Source organism: Callospermophilus lateralis, unplaced genomic scaffold (assembly GCF_048772815.1).
Source record: "Callospermophilus lateralis isolate mCalLat2 unplaced genomic scaffold, mCalLat2.hap1 Scaffold_52, whole genome shotgun sequence".
Classification (NCBI taxonomy): Eukaryota; Metazoa; Chordata; class Mammalia; order Rodentia; family Sciuridae; genus Callospermophilus; species Callospermophilus lateralis.
Genome location: NW_027514454.1, coordinates 6,301,602 through 6,318,870, shown reverse-complemented (window position 1 = coordinate 6,318,870; position 17,269 = coordinate 6,301,602). Strand labels below are relative to the sequence as shown.

The 17,269-nt window shown below is 32.8% G+C and overlaps 1 protein-coding gene across 1 annotated transcript in view; it reads right to left on the bottom strand.

Moving 5' to 3' along the window:
- LOC143390223 (A-kinase anchor protein 9-like) overlaps positions 1 to 9,499 on the bottom strand; it is a 79,204-nt gene extending 69,705 nt beyond the window's left edge. Inside the window, 1 exon segment of the mRNA XM_077108332.1 lies at positions 9,485 to 9,499. Within this exon segment, the coding sequence (XP_076964447.1) occupies positions 9,485 to 9,499 (15 nt within the window).
- Positions 9,500 to 17,269: the final 7,770 nt, after the last annotated feature.

The following is a 17,269-nucleotide window of genomic DNA, read 5'->3' as shown; positions in this document are numbered from 1 at the left end:
AATCACTCTTAAGAGGAGAAAAAAGAAGACCACATGTAAGTTCCTTTCTGCCTTAAAAAGAGGAAATATATGCCTAGAATTACCCAAACTATTAACCAGACCACTTTCAAAGACAGCAAATAAATTTCTTATTATCTAAAGTACTAAAGCAATCTTGCTAATGTTACTATCAAATATGTGGCAAATACATTATTTATAAATAACATTTTATACTTAAATTATCTGCTGTAGATGAAGAAAAGCATATAAACAAGTTCTATTCCCTTAATAAAGATATTTAATTCATAAGTCAGAAATAGCTCATGATTATACTTACAGAGTATAAAAATATATCACATTTAACATTTTTCCCAGTTATTTAGTAACTACGCAGTGTGTTGAGGAACAGGTGCACGACCAGTTGCCTCTATTTTCACATTATTAAGCTGCTGGAATGTACTTGAACTACTTAGAGCATAGCAGATCATTCTTAAAAATAAACTAACTAGAATATTGGCAAATACTTTATCTATAAATAGAATCAGAAATCCAGGAGCATTATTTAAAAGCATCCCTTAGAGAGAATGCAATGCCAAAAAATAAATACTAGTAATGACATTTATAATATTTATACTCAATTTCAGAAACTTCTTGAAAAATCACGTTTCTGCATCAGAATATATTTAGTCAGCAAAATTTATCAAGGCAAAGATGAAGATTTTGCTTAAAATTCCAAGTGTTAGATTATATCAATAATTTATATCTGATATTTATTCAAATGTCAAATATATAACAAAGGAAAAATTATTATCTTTGCATTATAGAAAGAATGACTTAGATCTGGGGATGTGGCTCAGTGGTAGAGTGCTTGCCTAGCAAGCACACAGGGCCCAGGTTCAACCATCAGCACAAAATGAAAGATAGATAAATAAAGAATGGAAAGTTTGATTTAAACAACAACAACAACAACAACAAAAAAACCCTCCAAAATACGAATATCTGTTACTAAATGTAAAAAGAAGCACACAGATATGGAATAAAAAGTAGAAATAGTTCCATTATAGTATTTAGAATGAATCACTTCTACAAACATAATTAAAGATACTGTTCTAGGCCTATACTACTCATTATGTGAGTCATATTATTTTTTCAGAAAAATTAACCAGAAGGTAAACCCCATGAGGGCAAGGACTTTTTTTCCTCCCTACTTCTATATATTAAAAGCCTAGAGCAATATTAAATAAATATATGTTGAATTTTTTATCTATTTTTTAAAAAGATGTTAGAGTCTGTAAACAAGTCTGGATGGGCGCCTGGCATTTTGCCAGAGGGAGTGGTTTGTGAAATAACGCCAGTGAGCCATTAAGTGTGGAGATTCCTGATTGGTTGACTGCCGTATCTAGTTTATGTTAATTAGATAAGCTGTGTGGAATGTATAAATACCGCTCCTGTCCTACAATAAACGGCTCCCATTCCTGCTGTATCAATGTACACAAGTTGTTCGTCATCCCCCAGCTAGTTTTCTGTACCTGGACTGCGGCAAAAAGAAAGAGAGAGAGAGAGAAAGAGAGAGAGAGAGAGAGAGAGAGAGAGAGAGAGAGAATTTTAATATTTATTTTTAGTTATCAGCAGACACAACATCTTTGTTTGTATGTGGTGTTGAGGATTGAACCCGGGCCGCATGCATGCCAGGCGAGTGTGCTACCACTTGAGCCACATCCCCAGCCCCTATGTTGAATTTTGTAAAAGGATAATTTATCTTTTATTGAAAAGTCACCACACTAAGCAAGACCATATAAAAGGCATACCTAATTCTACTATATTAAAATGTTCCATGGTTTCAAAATTAAAATGAACAATTTTCAAATTACTTGAATCACTCTTAAGAAGTGAAAGATAAAAGAATGAGACTAAGTGAATTTCTTTGTTCCTTAAAAAAAGGAAATATATGATTGGAATTACTGTAACTATTAAATAGACCAACTACAAAAATGGCTAATAAATTAATAAGAACATAAAAACAATCCTTCTCACTATAACCTCCCTCCTCCACCAAGAAAACCAAAACAGAACAAAAAGTTTCTCATAAAAAATAATATCCATAATAGCTTTCTGGTAAGACTACTGTTTTATAAAAATGTGAAAGGGATAAGATTGTATCATGTATTCAATTATTTATAGCTATTTAGTTTTATTTTAAATTTGAAAAATGGCAAGCTAGCAGATAAGCAAAGAAATCTGAATCAATTAGATAACCATCTGATACTGAAATGATGCACTTTAAATTACTGAGAAAACATTTATTCTAAAACATGCTGAAAATTCAGACTACAGCCATCTGTGCTTGTCATTTGGAAGCCAATTATAAAAGTGTTAACATATGTAGTCACAGAAATAGTTGCAAGATGTACTGGAAAGATATTATGTTCACATATTTATCTTTCAAAAGTAGACCAGATCACAAGTAAATGTCTTATCTTGACCAGAACATGAATAAACAACTGAATATAAATATATTGAGTTCCTTAAATTCAATATTTATAATTTTATAAATGATCATTCTCAATAAAACAATATATTTTCAAAATGTTACATATAAAAACATGCCAAGTTTTTATAATGTTCCTTCAAAAATAAATGACTAATTGAAGTCTGTTTAGGTTTTTGTTTGTACATTGACTATTTACTACATGCCAGGCACTGTGCTAGACATCAGTGAAACACATGGCCCCAAAAGTAGAACTTCACAGTATAATGCCAAACTCTATTATTAAATGGAGTGAGAAATAAGGGTTACAGCAATTTCTTAAGCCTGGAAATCGTTCATATATACATATATGGACAGCAAAAAGAGAGAGAAGAGGTGTATTGTGTTATAGGAAACTGTAGTGTCCTGATTTTCTTTAAAAAGGACTTCCGAAAGAGATGTGTTGTAGTTTTATGCCTGTAAAGCATAAAAATTAGATTTATGTCCGGTTGTAAGTATATAGTTCAGTTATTTAACAAATACTTATTGACTGCCTATCATGAGCTATGACAGGGCATGTAGTGATAAATAACACATATGAACTCTCATGAATTGCAATCAAGTAAGAAAGATAATATTAAACAGAAAAGAAATATGTACATTCAAGTTATAAAAAGTGCTTTGAAGAGAAAGTATATGCATTAAAGACAGCATACAATGGAAATTCAATTTGTGGGACTGTGGGGAGAGGTCAGAAAATATCTTACTGAGACAAAAATGTAGAAGCTGATACATAAAAATCAATTTGTTAGGGGTTGGGGTTGTGGTTCAGCGGTAGAGCGCTCGCCTAGCACATGCGAGGCCCTCAGCACCCATAAAAGTAAATAAACAAAATAAATGTATTGTGTAGAAATAAAAAAAATATTTTAAAAAATCAATGTTACCTGATCAATATTATAATCAGTGGCAAAACAAAACAGAACTAGAGTATCTGACTCCAAATCCAACCTTTCATTATACTAATTTGCTTTCTATGTATTTTTACGTCCTTTTTCATTGTATTTCACAATCCTAGAACATTAATTTTAAAGCATGAACAAATGAAATTGCCAAACTGACAAGTGTTTTTTGATGAGAGGAAAAACAAACGTGAAAATGCACATACCTCAAAGAGAATGTTACAAAAATATGTAATCTGGTAATCTCTATAGTATTTAAAAATAACTATAAAAAGTGATTTTTATGTTTTTCCTGTAGAAAATGGAAGAAATCCCAAATAATTCTAATTATGGTGACTATTTGTTCTTTGCAGGGCTGTCATTAAGCCTTTTTAATATTTCTTTATGGATGATAAACAAGAAGCTATATAAACTATCACAGAAAAACTTTGGTGGCCTAACCATGGAAACAAAAAGATTATAATGACTAATCTAAAAACCAGCTGAAGAAGGGCAAATGAGAGCAAAGATAAAAGCAACATTTTAGGATGCTCTGAATCATATTTTCCAAAATAACAAAAAGGTACAAACCAGGCCTAGGAGAATGCCTGTAGTCCCAGCTATTTGAGAGGATGAGGCAGAAGGACCTCTTGAATGTAAGAGTTTTTGGTCAGCCTCAGAATTAGCAAGACACACCCCCCGTTCAAAAAAACAACAACAACAACAAAAAAAAAAACCTGTAAGAAAAAAATAGTGCTAAATAAAACTAAGGAAATCAAGAATGGAAAAGACCATAAGACTTTAAATCATTGAGCAACCAAACCTATTTATAGCCTATAATCTCATTCAATTCGATCACCTTCATGTTTAAAAAGAAAACAGATTCTTTAGCTTAAGGAATCATCTTAATTTTGTGTACTTCATGGCCTGGGTATACAGACAACCCAAATATTTCTTGAATTTCAAAACAATATGGACTACATATAATATGGTGCTGAGCTGTCATATAGTACTAGCTATGTGACAGTGGACAAGCCACTTTACATCAGGAGAATTCAGTTTCTTCAACTGTATAATGAAGAGATGCATTAGAAGGATCATTTAAAATTTCCTCCAGGTCTTGAGGTTTTTTGAGAAAATTTTTCAATTATTTCCTTTCCTTTCTCCTTTCTTTACCTGCAATTCTAAGGAAGCCAGCATTTTACTTATGAAAATTTGTAAACTGTTGCTTGAAAATACAAGTCAACAAAAAGTATATAGCTATTACTAAATAATCCCAACTGAAAAATGGTATAGGATACAGAGAAAGTGGAATGATTCAGTGTTCAGAACGAATCACATCTAAGTACATAAAATTACCAAAACATTATTTTATTCTCATGTTATTAAGTATCATTCAGAACAAATTACTAGAAAGTTCCATAAAGGAAGGGGATTTTTAATAAAAATCAATCATTATACACTCCAGGTCTAGAACAGTGACTGCATATAAGCTCTGAATAATTGCTAAATTTTTAAAAACTGATTTTTTGTGAAAGAGGCACCTCTAGGCATTAATTATAGGCATTATTTCTCAGAACTTCAGAACTCCTACATAGTTTCTTTAACCAAAAACAAACAAACAAACAAACAAACAAAACCCTAAGATGATATATTCAGGTCCATGGCTACACATGGCTATAATTACTTAATGCAATGTAATGTTATGCAGCTGTCAAAAAATATTTTCAAAAAATTCTAATGTGGGAAAATGTTCTCAGTATAAAGCTGGGTAAAATAAGAGCACAAAACTGCATAAAATGAATCAAGTGGAGTTTTCAAATATATTTGTGCATTTAAACAAACTATTAAAAATTAAAACAATTTATTAAAAATAATTACTTGTAGATTATGAGACTACAGGTAATTTTTTTCTTCTTTGAAAGATCTTTACTGCCTTCTACCCCTACATATCTTTAAGGAATATTCACTGATAATATTATCATGGCTCCATATGTTACTATAACTATTTTTTATGGTGCCTATGTTTTCCATTTACATCTGCTTATTTTATACATATAGATGCATGTAAGTATATATGCATGCACAGAGAGATCTCTGTATCTAATATGCACATATAAACATATACAACAAAAAACTTAGGTGATGAAACAACTTTTTAGTTTCTTCCATGAATCAATACAATGATATTAGCACTAGAATGCCAAGACAGAGTGAGGAACAAAGTGATAAATGCTAAAGCAGTGGCTACAGTTTCATATTGGAGTCTCATTTCATTTTACTATCACATTGGTTCCTATGTTTATGATGAAAACCAACAGTGTTTTCTTTTTAGCCTGAAGTCAACTGAATCCAGTACTCCTGGCTCTAGAGCAATCCAAATCAATTTGAGAGTTTCATTTCAGATGCTTGATAGAAAATGTCTAGCAAGAATATCATTTACAATTGCTTCTTGGGATAGTGTACTCAGTCTTTGTATGCTTATGTCTCAGGCTGTCTTCTCCTGCCACTGCCATTCCACCACCAATAATAACTATTTTCTTAAAGAATAATAAAACTATATACCTACTAAAAATCACATCCAAAAGAATAATAAAAAAACCTGCATGACAGTGAAATGAAGCAGAGGTAGGTGGTATCAGATACCACCTACTGTCACTGTCATGCAGGTTATTTTATTATTTATTAATTTTTAAGTCTAGGTTATAAGTGATTCCTTCTGGTAAGCATATTGTTTTGGCAGGAAATATCAACTCAAAAATACAAGAACTGGGCTGGGGTTGGCTCAGTGGTAGAGCACTTGCCTTGCACGTGTGAGGCACTGGGTTTAATCCTCAGCACCACAGGAAATAAATAAAGATATTATGTTCATCTACAACTAAAAAAAATAGAAAAAAAATAAAGGAACTGCTACCTCTGTTCAGTTCAGTGATCCATGTTAATGGTCAATGGGTATCCAGTGTTCATCAATAGTTCCCAGGGATGTCTGTTTGATGATTTATATAATGAAACCATGTAGATAATATTAACAAATACAAGTTTTGCTTTTTTCATTTTTTTTATTTTTTAGTTGTAGATAAACACAATTCCCATTTTATTAAGTTATTTTTATAAACCCAGTGCCTCATACCTGCTAGCCAATTGCTGTACTAATGAGCTACAACCCCAGCCTCACCAGGTTGCTTTTGATTTCACTCCCTCTTTCTACCTCATTTTCAAAGACACTCTCTAGTACTCAAGGACTAAGGGAACACAGGATTCATGATTTCTATCCAACTCTAAACCCTTGGCACTTGCAGACAAAACCTAACACAGTAGAAGTATTTGTAACAGTAACAAAACTGGAAATGACCTAAATGATCACTGATGAGAATGGACACTGAGATAAATTTCTAAAAGGGAATACTATCGCAGGAGTGAAAATGCTCTAATGATATTGAACAAAAGGAAAATCACTGAAGACTTCACATAATGACACCACTAAGTTCAAAAACAGAAAACGAAGTATAGTTTATGTACACATATGCGGTATAAAAAGCAAGGTGATAATAAATTCAGAACTATAGTTAGCTCAGGTGCTAGGGGTGGAATTAGATAAAGATTTTAATGCATTGGTACATGAATGTTTTTAATCTAAGTGATAGGTGTAGAGGTCTTTTTTTCACTTGTTTTAATATTATATATATATATATATATATATATATATATATATATATATATATATATATATATATATATATATTACCATGCATTCTTCTGTAGGTGAAATACTGAAGTGCTTTTAAAGTATGTAGAACTTCCTTCTGAGGGAACTGGCCAGTACTTACAACTTCTACCATCCATGACATCTGTTTTCACCCTCTTTTGATAAGAGGAGTGAATCAATTAGATTCTTCTCTTGAAAGTAGGGAACAAGTGTCGCGACCCCTTGCCCGCAAGGAAGACGCAACTCAGGAATCTTCTTTCAGCAGTTTATTCAGGCCCTTGATATTTCTTCTAATTCCTTCTCGGATGCCCCTCCCAGCCTTAATAAAGCATCCCAAGCCCCAATACGAAGCTGCCACGTGGAACTTTCTCACAGGGTGCTGAGAAACCATGCACCAACTCTCCCAAACAAGGAGTTGTTTGTTACAGACCACAGTGGAGCCAGCACCATCTTGCAATGGCGACCATAATCTGCAGAAACGGCTCACCACAAACAAGGAAGTAGCAGAGCTGTCCAGAAAGGTTATAGAGAAGAGATATCTTGTATGAAGGATTCTAAAATTAGTGCATAATTTGATCCTCATGTAATTACAGCCACACCACTTAAATGACCTCTAAATTACAGTACACATGATCATCCTACAAGATAAATTGCAGCCCAAGACACTTTTCTCTATATCCAATACAGCCAGTTTTCCTTCTGGCATTAAATAATCCTTACAGAAGCACACCAAGTAAAGTACCTGGCTTATAAGAAATCATAATATATAATCACTCAAGTATTGCAAAATCATGCAAAGTGGCTCTATCAATGGGTTTTAAACTTTTCTGCTCTTTGAAAATCTTTTTAAAATAGTGAGACTTTCTGATTTTGGCATGGGGTGTGTTCTAAACAGTAAAAAGAACTTTTAAAAAGCTTACCAGGAGCTTCAAGTGTACAGCAAAATTTGGGAACCACCGGATAGTGGTTTATTTTATGAGATTTGCTTCCACTGTTTATATATTGGTTTTTTTTGCCTTTTAAAAAAATTTTAAAAAATGTATTTAATGGGAAACCATTCCACTATATAGCATAGGTTTGAAAATTCATCCTATAATTTTTGTTCATACACAAACTGATGTGTAAATAAAGGAAGTTAATATACAAAAATATGGAAATAAGATAATAAATGGTGGCAAGAATGGCATCAATTTCCCATGGCTTTTCAGATTCTCTGAGGCCCTACTACACTTCTCCGTCCTTCCTCTGAAATCTCTGCATTTTTAAAACAACCCTCTCTTACCTCATCTTAACTAATCTTAGTTTTTGTTTTGAAACAAAGAAGTCCTACCAGAATTAGACTGTTTATATTCAGCAATCTTAATCAAATCAATACTTCATTTAAAAGAAATGATAATTTTATTGCTTCATTTGTACAACAGTAACACATACCTACCACCTGGTGGCAGCATACCTACCTAAAAATAATAAATTATTTGGAAAGAACCCTTTCAGAGGTTAAGATATATCACACTTAAAAAAAAAAGTTTTCTGCTATATTTAGGTTAAAATTTATACTACTTTTAAGTGATACATACAGCCCCTCATTATCTGATCCCAGCATATTTCTCTACTCTAGTTTTCTGCTATATAGCTTTAATCTTCTAAATTCCAACATGACAATGATTTTAAGAATGGCTAATAATTCTTTAAGACTTTTTACAGCCTGACAAAATTCTAAAGTATTTTATACTAAAAGGCTAAATCTTCACATCAACCCCAGTACCAACATTTACAGATGAGTTACTGAGTTACAGAGAGGTTAAGTATAACTTTATAAAGACATATAGCCACTAAATGACAAAGTCACACTTGATCCCAAACAATCTGGGTTAGCCACTATAGGTTATACTTTTCTCCACAAAATTTTTGAAAAATTCCACTCAGATGTCTCATAAGGAACTTCTAATACAAAATATCCCAAACTGATTTCCCAATCTTGCCTGAAGTCAACAACTGAAACTGTTCTTCTTTTTCTCTTAGTGATAACACCAACCTTCTATCCATGTTCTCTCCTTTACCAACCAATCACATTCTGATTTTAACCTCTCTATATTTCTTGATTATCCCCACACTTTCACTCCTATTTCACTGCCTCAATTGTAGTTCAACAGCCTCTAAATAGTTTTACCGTCAAGTCTATCCTTGATACAGCAGCAAAATGGATCAATCTGAAACTCAATCTTTTTAAGTATCAGTTAAAATAATTTTTTAAAAGCAAAAGTTTAAATGAATGAATGTATATGTAACCATATTACTCATTGTCTTAAAACCCATCAACATATCCCACAACCTTCAGGATAAAAATCTCCTTAACATGAAATTCAAGACCCTCAGGATAGAGCCCAGACCTACCTTCTTTAGCTTCATCTCTTGCCCTATCTTGCTTATACCTTTATACTCCAATAATACCAAGCTCTTGTACAACTTTCCCCAAGGAAGTCAAACTGTTCCATACCTCGGTGCTTTACTCTTCCTGTCTCATTTTCCTGAAGTTTCTACCCACACCTCTCTCCTTTTTCACCAAGTTTTTCTCAAAACTTCAAGGCTTCATTCAGAGTTTATCCATGCAAGAAGCCTTCTCTAACTGCCAAATGGAATCAGATATTCCTCCCTTGTGTTTTTCATAGAGCCAGAATAATATTACACTCCTAAATTTATAAATATCTGTTTTTGTTTCTGCCTACTACTAACTAAATGAAGCGTGTACTTAGCAGATTCCATGTCTTTCACATTCTACAGTCTAGCACAAGATATAACAAGCAATAAGTGCACAGATGTATTTATCAAATGAGTAAATAAATGATTATCTGCACTTCACTTACTGTATTGTGGTTGACTTTCTACTCTATTAGAATGTGAAAATATTAGGTGCAGGCCTGTGGGTTTTTTATCTGTGAATCTACACTGACTTGCATGGAGGTCAAATAAACATTAAATAGATTAATAAGACTGAAAATACCTGAGTAACAAAATGAAAGGAACATTTTAAGATCAAGACAGTGACAATGTACAGAATCAACTTGAGAAAATTAACAGAGTCAAAAAAAAAAAAAAAGCACATTAAAGGAGAGTTAGGCCTGATTTTTCTAGGGTGTGAAATAGGAATAGAATGAAGCAAATTTTGAATTAAAAAAAATAGGTTTGGGATTTGGCTATTAGTATAAAAAAATAATCCCATAATGTTCAAAGGATTTTTCAACCAAGATGCATCCCGAAATAGATACTACTGTGCATAGAAAATATGATGGTGTGTGAGACAGAGAAAACTAAAACATTAAAACAATTTAAGTTCATATCCTAGGAAAAAAATAAGTATAGACTCTTCTTTCATAAAATTAAAATCTTGAGGTCTATATAAAATATTATTTCATCCTTTTAATTTACAAAAAAATAAATATCATATACAAAAATAAATCTCAAATTAAACTTTTGCTGTCAAACTTTATTTTAAAAATTGGTATTGGTTGTTTGAAGCAGAAAAATGAAAGTCATTAGAAATACTCAGACATGTAGTTCACTAAAAAGGAATTTATGTAAGTCAAAAGTAAACATTAGTTTGAAAAATATAAAAGATTTCACACCAAAAATATTTATCAATTAGTAGAAAATAGAATTTCTGTGACTTTTAGCTAAAACCCATTATTTCATTTAAAAAAATGTCCTCCTAGTGCACATTTGTTAATGCAGTTTTTACACCTTTTCTAATACCTTGGTCTTCAGAGCAACTACTAATTTATTCAACTTTCAAGGAATCAACATATACACATGCACTCAATAAAATATCAATGATGCGGGAAGTTAACTGAGATCATTGACCACACCTATGGCAACAACCCCCACATCTCCCTCACACACTTTTCACACATTAAATTTGACTCTTGAACTAGTATTTTATTTATAATTGGTTCCTTTTTCTATCTTCCCTGGGGAAAACAACTAGTAAAGAAAGACCGACTTGAATAAAACTGAGACCTCTGAGGAATAAATAAAACCTAATTACTGAGCCCCCACAATGAACAATCCTTAGAAAACAACAAGGAATTTTATAGTATATGCAATATCAAGAAATAGAAGACCTAGCATGCATGAGCCTCTGGGCTCAATCCCAGGGTTGCTGAGGGGCTAGGGAGTGGCTAGAGAAAGAAACTGTAGATCTTGTTAGTTTTTCAGAAATCTGTAAGTCAGAAAATCTAATCAATCAATACAATTTATGAAGTCAAATTTTTAAATAGGACTTTGTATAATATATAGAGTAGTTCTAAATCATCAAAATAACTTGACTCTCTAAAAAATGATCTCTAAAAGGGGAAACACATCAACACACACACAAAAAATCTTATAATTACACAAAAAATTTAGATTACATAAAAATCAGAGCAAACAGTAACCCGAAAGAGGAAAGCAACTGCAAACAAGCATTACATTTTTCGTGTAAGATAAAGGAATTTTACATAGAACAAAAGAATATAGATTTAAATAAATAACCTAGGCAAAACTACTCCTGGAACAATGCTAAATTTATGAACAGTCTTAACGTTTAGCACTTTTGAATAGTGTAAAACCCATGAACAAATTAACCAAGCTTTAGGAGGTGTACCTAAATGGGCATTAAATATCCTAAGTTCTATTTTGGTGAAAACTACCACAAAAAGTAAAAGGGAAGTCAATATGACAGTAAAAATCCTTTCTACTAGGTAGAATACATACACATGTCTATTGTGTTCACACAGAAAAATGACACGGCTTTTTGTTATGGAAGACTAAGTCATTTTTCCCCCAAAACTGATATGTATTGGTAATGATCAAGCCAAAAGGCCAACAGGTGCCCATTTGACCAGCTGGTCAAAGAATGGAATGACTCACTGCACCACAAAAAAACTCAAACTTCACCATCATGCTGTAATCAACTCACCAACAGCTTATTCAAAGGAAGTTCCAGTTTAAATTTTGGTGAGCCAAACAAGCTTTAAAAAAAAAAAAAAAAAAAAACCAGATGGAAGATATCCCACTGGAAATGTGTATTTCTGTCTGCTCCTCTCTTGTACATGATCATACATGCTCTCTTGCTTGATGCATATATATATATATATATATATATATATATATATATATATATATATATATATTAATAATAATATGTAAAACAAATTCCTAACAACCAAATTACAAGATAGGTAAAGGACTTGAATAGTCTGAAGATCTACAAATGGCCAAAAAGCATACAAAAAAGACACTCAGTGTCATTAGTCATCAAGAAAACAAGAATTAAAACCACAGTGGGAAATCCCTTTATGCCCACTAGAATGGCTATGATTTTAAAAAAAGAAAACAAATTTGTTGAGATACAGAGAAACTAGAATTATCATGCATTATCAGTGGGTATGTAAAATGAAATGATACAGTAAAATGGTAAAGCCACTATGGTAAGCAATTTGGAGATTCTTCAAAATGTTAAATGGAATTACTATAAGACCCAGAATTCTTATCCTAAATATATGCCCAAGAGAAATGAAAACAGGTATTCAAATGCTTGTATACAAATGTTCAAAGCAGCGCTATTCACAATAGACAATACATAGAAACAATCTAAATGCCGATCAATGGATTAAAGTGTGAACACATTGCTGTATATACACACACTGGAATATTATTCAGTCATAAAAGGGAATGAGGCATGGACACATGCTACACTATGGCTGAACCTCAAAACATTACACTAAGTGAAAACAGCCAAACATGTAAACACTACTGCACGTGGCACTTTTTATTTATTATTTTGAGACAGGGTCTCACTACGTGGCCTAGGGTCTCACTAAATTGCTGAAACTGGCCTAGAACTTGTGATCTTCCTTCCTCAGTCTCCTGAATCACTGGATTACAGGCATGCATCACCATGCCTGGCTCCCCATTAAACGGATGCTAACCAATTAAATAGAATGCCAAATTTTAATTTTATAAAAATCTTACTAAGAAATAAAATAATGTCCCTTATCACTAATGTTTCACAATTTACCAGAACTTTTTTCTATATGTCATATTAGAAGAAATTAATTCACATTTCAATCATCAGCAGCCTAAATTAAATGTTTAATAGTCATAGTTTAGCTCTTTCCACAAACCTTTTTATTTAACAAAAATAAGAAATGTTTTTGTTTGAAAAATTTTTGTCCCACTCTTGTCATAGTCCAATCCTTTGGATGAATTCTATCTTTTTTGTTTCCTCATTGCTGTGGGTTATAATTCAGTAAGGATGTCTGTGGTGTTCTGTCAATAAAACTGAAAAGTGAAAAGAGAAAGTAAAATAAAAGACACATCCAAGGGACTAGATGAGAACAGGAGTGGGATAAAAATTGTTCTCAAACAAAATTATCTCTTCATTGGATTTTACTGATGCTCTGTTTTCCTGCCTTAGAGAAATTTCTTTAACATACATTTCAAGAAGCCTGTAATGTCTATTCTTTCCTCTCAACACCATGATTTCTTTTATTTCAGCAAAGCCCAAAAGTCATGAATTAGTTTTAAATCACAGGAATGCACCAGTCTCTGATGGAGGCATCAAATTGCTATATCCAGAAAAAGCTTAAAAAATTGTACATTGTAAAACTGTTATCAAGTGTAACTTTGAAAATTAAGTAAGACCTGTCACAAGTATAAAAAACTAGAAAGTTTAAAAGAAATCAGAGTGGGAGAATAGCTTTCTTCACTGTGGAGCAGAATATCTGAAAATGCAAGGAACAATTTTAGACCATAACTAGCTTGCCTATCAGAGCAGCACAGTAATTGAAAAATCCTATCAATAACCTAAAAAGAGAGCTTACACAGAACATTGTACACAACACTGGCATTACACTACAAACTAAAAATGCTTGTTAAACAACAACAACAACAACAAAAAAACTCATATAATTCCAAGTTACTGAATGTAGTAAAAATTTTAATTATTCAATAAATAATGACAATTATATAAAATGCTATAGAAGTATAATACTTTGGTTTTGCTGAATTCTAATACATTTGAAGAACTTTTTAAAAATATAGCAAAAGTGACTTATAGGACTAATTTCATTCTAAATACACAACTGTCCTTTAATTTTGTTCAATAATAATTAACTTCTTTATTTATATAATCATAAATAATTTTACTTGGAAAAAATGAAGTCATTTAAAATGGAGTTGAAATAGTTTGGTTGATTCACTATAAGGATAGCCTATGAGGGACCATCTCTGTCAGGAACTTGTAAATGAGGTCAAGCCCAGCTCTGAAAATATTTAATAATGTAGTTAACATCTCCAAGTATTGGGCTTCTTGCAACATCAATACTGAAGAGATAGTTGAGGACCCAACAGCAAACCAAAGAACTACCTAGCATCAGAAAAACTGAATTGCTGTGAAATCCTTTCTACTAAGTTCCATTAGCCCTTCATTCTTACAAATCATTCCATTAACCTCAGTTTCTTGGTTCTTTTGTTACAACAAATCTAAAGCAGCAAGTTAGGGAAAAAGGCAAATGAGAAAATACAAAGCTGGACAAGCAAGTTCATAGGAAAAACCAAAAAACTGACAGCAAGGAAAATGGATAAGAATGACAAAAACAAAAAGGCGATCCATAAATGTCCAATAATATAGAATTCTGACTATATAATACAAGTGGTACTGGAGTAAGAATTAGAGTTCCAGGACTACACTAATGTAGGAGAACTAGTTATTTTGCATTTCATATTCTTGTTCTGTATGAGAGTCATACAGCATTAACCTGTTTATCATACTGCATGTAATAACTTTTTCTTAAAAATGATACCTGGGTCTGGGATGTAGCTCAGTGGCAAAGCGTCTGCCTTGCATTTGCAAAGCCCTGGGTTCGACCCCCAGTTCCAAAAAAGACAAAAAAAAAAAAAAAGAACCCCACCAAATAAAAAAAGAAAAAAGAAAAAAAAATGATACCTGAACATTGTGCCTGATCATAAAAGAATAAGGTTGTAGAGAATTTGTAAAATAAAGTATAAAAAAATTAAAATACCTATAACCCACTACCCAGAGATAACCACAACTGACATCTTGGTGCATGTTTTTTCAGATGTCTTCGTATATAAATACTTACATCTACCTTTTTTTTTTAACCTGACATTTTCTGTGGGCATTTTCCCAACTTGAAAAGTGTTTGTAGAATTATTTTAATGGCTACATAAAATAATTCATTCTCCTATTACTGCAGATTTGGGTTAATATAAAATACTTTACAAAGTACACTTCTATACTGTAGGGGTTGGGGTTGTGGCTCAATGGTGGAGCACTTGTCTAGCAACATGTGCGGCTCTGGTTTCAATCCTCAGCACCACATAAAAATAAATAAATAAAATAAAGGTACTGTGTCCATTTACAACTAAAAAAATTTTTAAATTATACTATACTGTATACATGAGAATTTTAAAATGATCATTTATTAAAAGGTCTTGAAAAAGGAAATTTAGAGAAATCTAGAGAGAAAGAAACAGAAGACCAATTACCAAGAAAAAGATTAAAAAGTTGTATGTTGTAAAACTATTATCAACTATTAACACTTAAGTCTAATGAATAAATGAGATACTTGGAGAACCAAGTCTCTGAATAAATTTTGGGAAATGATCATTTTAGGTGGTTTCTGATACCAGCAATAAGAGACTTCTAATTAAGACAATTCTGGATTACTCTTATTAAATTCCAACCTAGCTGGTAACACTACACTCATTAAGAAATTATTCTGTCATTCTGCTCATTCATTCAAGAAGCAAATGTCAGGGACTACCCTGTGCATGAGCTAAGCCCCTCCAAAAGCCTTGAGTAAAGGGGATATTGGACTGGCAACATACGCCACAACATGTGTTATACCAAGCAAGTGGCCTTTACCCCCACTCATCAAGGAAGAGCCTCAGCTCTGGGCTTGAGCAGTACCCAACAGGATTGGGCAACCCCGGCTGAAACACTATCCCCTGCCTTATTGGGGTGGAACATTCTATCAAATGTCTTTTCTGTAATAATCAGATGGGTTCCAAGTGCACTCGCTCTCTTGCCCTCTTGCCTTCCAGCGTGGAAGAGGACCCTTGAAGTGGCAGAGCAGGCCCACCCTCCACCTGAGAAACTGGTGTCCATGGGTTGCATGATTCTTAGCTGTTTCCTTACTTTAACGTTGCAGCCAGCTCTTTTGGCCAGCTCATCTTGCCAGCATTCACAACTGGAGAGAAGCAAACACTTATTGAATACCTGCTATTTGAAAAGCACTATGCTAGGTTGCATTTAATTGATATTGAGAGTTTTCCTTATAAAATATTCTAGAAAATGAGTCAGTAGCATTTTAAATATTTTAACAAAATGTTGTGGGGGGGGGTAAGATCCAAAATCCAACCTCTCACTGTACTTATTACCCAGGAGCATCTGTTTCTCCTACTTTGGAAAGCAGAGACTGTTGCCATTTCTCTATTTCCACCACTTGATCTAAGTTTGCTGATTATGTGTCTTTTCAAAGTTAACTATGTTTAGTAGAACTGCTTTATAAATTTTGTTTGGTGTTGGGGACTAAACCTAGGAACTTGTGCTCTACCATTGAGCTATATCCTAGCCCAAGAATAACTATATTTATAATAGTTTTTCAATCCCATTCTAAAAGCACATGTTTATACAAATGAAATAATGTACATACTTTGTTTAGTTTTGTTCTTGCAGTAGTGGAGATAAAGGGCAGTAGTGCTCTACCTTTGAGCTATAATGTAAGCTCCCCTTTTTTATTCCCCTCAGACAGGATCTTGCCTCAGCCTCCTGAGTAGCTGGGATTACAGGTGTATACCACTGCAACATCTAAACTATTTCTGATAATGTTGTTTTCACTCTATTTACCATGTCCGTCTCAGCCTTAATTCTTTTAATGATTGTATAATATTCCATTGCACTTACATGGCTGAGGAATCATGACCTCAGTAAAGTATTTTATACCAGATATCTAATGTTACAGCAAACATATGTTGCCTTAAAGGCCTCAAGGATCTCTTACTGGAAACTGGGTTCATTTCTAGGGGAAAATAAACTACAATAAAAATTAACTTAAAAAGATTTTTACCCCATAGGTAGACTTTTGAAAGATAAAGAAATATATACATAAAGAAATC